A 4154-nucleotide genomic window follows, 5' to 3' on the forward strand; every position below is an offset into this window, starting at 1 on the left:
CGCTTCCTCCTGACCTGGCATGCAGTTGGCCACGCCGCAGGGGAGAGATGCCAGCCCCGGCCTCCGTTGTGGCAGCAGGGCTGGGCGCAGGGCTCGTTTCCATCCTTCCCTCCTGAGCTAGTGGCGGCAGCCGGGGAAAAAAAACATTTGTTCTGACACACACGGGGCTGCCGAGCTGTGTCAGGCGCTTTGATGGCCGGGGTGGTAACCCTGACTGGCTTCCTCTGCCAGCGCGAGAGCCGAATCCAAGAGCTGCAGAGCACGTGGGAGCCCGGGACGGGTGACAAGAAGCAAGAATCTCCCAAGGACTTCAGGTGACACCTCCTGTCTGGGACAGCACAGCTCTTTCATGTTAGGAGCCACTTCTCTCCTGTCTTTTTTTTCTCTCTGTTCCCAGCAGGTTATATACGCAAAGAAAACCCCGAGCAGGATCCTGGAGAGACGTAAAGCAGTGGAGCTCTCCCAGCCTTCGGGGCGTCTCACGATTTACACCAGCATGGCCCAGCCAGAGCCCTTTACTCATCACCTGCTCCAAGCAAGAATTCGAGTCTCCACTGGTCTCCCAGGGAGCTGGGGGTGCAGCATGGGGATTTTCTTCAAAGACAGAGTTTATTGCTAAAAATGTTTTCATCAGTGATAGCTCATATTTACATTGATATGTTTTTAAAGGAATATTCAAGTAAACATTTCCAATAGTTTCTGGCATAATCTCTAGCCTTTTTTTTTCCTATACACAACGTTAAAAATAAATAAACTGTACACAGAAAATTTCCTTTAACATCTCTACACGACTATATGTATTCCCACACAACAAAACGATTCCACTCTTCCATAGATTTGTACTTTTCTTTAAAATTTCCTCCTTAATTAATCGTTATACACTTTAAAAAAAAAAAAAAAACAACCCTAGAGAGCTTGGCAAATTAGTTCAAACATCAGTGACAAGGTCTGAAGAAGACAAAAAAAATACAGCACAGAGAAACAACCATCTTCGGGGACGCTGCTGTTCTTTCTTTTCTTTTCTTTTTTATGCCCCCCCCCTCCCATTTTCCTTTTGATAAAATCATCTTTACAGGAAATTTCTGCCTTCCCCTTCAGCAGGGAAGCACTCAGGTTCTGTGGGGACAGTTTTAAAATGTGGTCCTATGTCTTTAAAATAATAATAATAACAATAATAATTATAATAATAAAAAACAGCTGCAATTTCCCCCCTTTCCTTTAAAATCTCTCTATTTACACGGCTGGTATTTTTTCTTTTTTTTCCTTTTTTTTTAGGTTTTTTTTTTGTTTTCCTTTTGTTAGAAGGCTATATACGTATAAAAATAGACATCTGATTGTAGTGCTTTACTGTGCCTTTGGCCTGCCCTGCAGTTCCTGGGTTCGCTTTCCCCTTTTCAATTAAAATAACGTTAAAGTAAGTCCAAAGGGAAAAAAGAAAAAAAAAAAGAAAAAAAAACAAACCGAAAAGCAAAAACCGAAAAAACCCGGTTCCTTCCCCCAGTCCCGCGCTGGGGAGATGGTGGGGGGAAAGAAAAACAAAAAGAAAAACCCCAAGTCGAATCGAAACCCCCCAAAGACCGTGGAAGCGAGCTGGCGGCGTGCAAGCGGCCGCGGAGGCTAGCAGGAGCACTTGCACTCGGAGATGAGCGGGTACTGCACCGGGATCCAGGTGCAGTACTTCTGGCTGGACCAGCCCTGGCAGTGCCAGCGCAGGAAGGTCTTGCTGACCGACTTCACCGGCTTGCAGAACATGCCCTCGGGCAGCGAGCAGGACTTCTCGGCCAGGCAGTTCCCCTCCTTGATGTAGCGCGGCCAGAAGCGGACGCCCAGGTCCTTCCAGGTGTAGAGGACGGGGCAGTAGGTGTAGGCCCACAGCCACTGCAGCACCTTCCGCCGCGCCTTCTTGCCCAGCCGCAGGCGGGGGCCCTGGGGCGGGCCCAGCTCCAGCCGCCGCAGCTCGGCGGGCAGCGCCGCCCGCCCCCGCCCCGCCGCCGCCGCCGCCGCCTCGGCGCCCGAGGCGTTGGCCGGCCCCGGCACGGCCACGGCCATGAAAGCCGGGTCGAAATGGCTGCCCAGCTTCTTCCTCAGCGTCCTCTCGTCCAGGTCCTGCTCCTTGGGGTCGTACTCGGGATCCGGGTGCTCCACGATGTCTTTGACGGGCAGGTTGTCGCTGGGCGAGGGTCGCAGCCGCAGGAAGGGCTGCCCGCTCCCCGGTCGCAGCAGCCCCAGGCAGGAGCAGAGCAGCAGCGCCCGGATCGCCGTCATGCTCCGGGCGGGCGGGCCGCCCCCCTCCCCGGGCCCCGGGCTCCGGGCTCCGCGCTGGGCGCTGGCTTCCCCGCGGGGGCTCTGGGGGCTGCGGGCTCGGCTCCTAGCGCTGCCCGCCGGCGCCTGCCAGCTCCCGGGGACTCATAAATAGGCAGAGACAAAAAGTCCGGCGTGGGCCCTCCGTTACTTTAAATAGCTCGGCCGGGCTTGTGTGACAGACGCATCTGAAGCTCGCTCCGCGGCCGCTGGCTCCCCGGGGCTCCCCGCCGGGCCGGCTCCAGCCGCGGCCGAGAGCGCCGGGGGGTCCGTGCCTCCCCCGCGGGCGGCGGCGGGGCAGGGCAGGGCACGGCGGCGGCCGAGCCTTCCTCCTCCTCCTCCTCCTCCTCCGCTCTTGCTCGCTTCCCCCCCCGCCCCCCCGCCCCCCCAAAATTCACAGCGGACTCGTCTCCATCGCCATGGTGACAGCTGGGCCGAGCCCCCACGACAGCTCGTCTAGACGGTGTGACAGGGTTTGGCGTGAGACCGGAGCCCGAGAATAAAACCCTCCTTTATAGCCGGGCGGGCCGTGGGGGGGAGCAGGGTCACGGCGCCGCGGCCCCGCTCCTGTGCGGGCACCGCCGGGGCGCGGGGCTCAGGCGGCGGCGGGCGGCGGTGGCGGCGGCAGCGCCCGCGGCCGGGCCGGGTTCCTCCTCATGGCGAGCGGCTGGGGCGGCCCGCGGCCCCCCGGGACATCCTCGGCAAGTGGCTGGGGGCGGAGGGGGGTGGTGGTGGTGGTGTCCCCGGCTCGGTCCGTGCGCGGCTCCTCGGGGTGGGGGAACGGGCTCAGCAGCCCCGGCGACCCATGGTGCCGCTGCTCCGGGGGCTCCGCTCGGCCCCGCCGCGCTCAGCGCATCCAGCGGCGGCTCCGCGCCCTCCGCCTCGGCTCGGCTCGGCTCGGCTCGTCCCGGCGCAGATCCGCCTCGGCGACGCGCAGTCCCCCGCTCTCTTCCCGCCGCCCGCCCGCCGCGCTCTGCCGCGCCGCCCGCCCGCCGCCCAAGTTAAATACGCGCCCGGCGCGCGGCCGCCCCGCCCCCCCCCCGCGCCCCCCCCCCCCCCCGCTGTCACTTTCGCCGCGCGCTGAGTGACAGCCGCCCCCGCGCGCCACCGCCGCCGCCGCCGCCGCCGGGTCCTACCGCCGCCTCCCGGAGCCACCCGCGCCCCGCCAGCGCGTCCCACCTGCCGGCCGCGGGGCCAGCGGGGCGCGGGGGCTGCGGGGCCCCCGAGCCAGAGAGAGCCCTCGCCTGCCCTCGCCATCCTCCGGGGCAGCCGGGCCCTCGCTCTGCCTCTGCTTTCGCGTCTGCCTCTCCGCCAGGCTCCCCAAGCCCTCCTCCAGCTTCACACGGAGCTAAAGGATGCGCAGGGTGCCGTTTCCCACCGGCCCCTCCCGACCCCTGAGGCAGCGCGACCGTCCCAGCATCAGCCCCTCGGCACCCTCTGCAAGGGAGGCCGCAGCCTTCCAGGAGCATCACTCTCGCTCCAGAGAAAGCATCCCTGCATCCCTGAGCACCACACGGTGTGAAAGCAAGCCGGGTTAAATCGGCGGCTGTTTCTTCACCCCCTTCGTGTGGGGCTCAATCTCTTGGCAGAGGGCTAGACCCACAACCTGTGGGGCACAGAGGGTGGGAGCCTGGTGCGTGTCCACACGGCCAAAACGTGGATCCTGCTTACCTCCTTTACCTCCGCATCGCTCGGCGCTGAGCTCACGCTTGAACCGCGTCCAGGAATTGGACACACAGCTGGTTCCTCCAGGCTGACAGTGTGTAAGAACATTCCTGCCCATGCCAGTCACTCCCTCCCAAAGCCATGAGATAACCAGCTGCCCACTGGGGCCAAGGCAGGGCGCAGAGGGG

The 4154-nt window shown here is 61.9% G+C and overlaps 1 protein-coding gene across 1 annotated transcript; it reads right to left on the minus strand.

Moving 5' to 3' along the window:
- Positions 1-590: 590 nt before the first annotated feature.
- LOC147598868 (noggin-2-like) lies at positions 591-2640 on the minus strand. Its single transcript, XM_086759767.1, has one exon. The coding sequence runs from the start codon at positions 2263-2265 to the stop codon at positions 1618-1620; it is 648 nt and encodes a 215-aa protein (XP_086615893.1). The 5' UTR covers positions 2266-2640; the 3' UTR covers positions 591-1617.
- Positions 2641-4154: the final 1514 nt, after the last annotated feature.

The sequence above is a fragment of the Chlamydotis macqueenii genome, chromosome 15 (genome assembly GCF_036417535.1).
Source record: "Chlamydotis macqueenii isolate bChlMac1 chromosome 15, bChlMac1.mat, whole genome shotgun sequence".
Taxonomy (NCBI): domain Eukaryota; kingdom Metazoa; phylum Chordata; class Aves; order Otidiformes; family Otididae; genus Chlamydotis; species Chlamydotis macqueenii.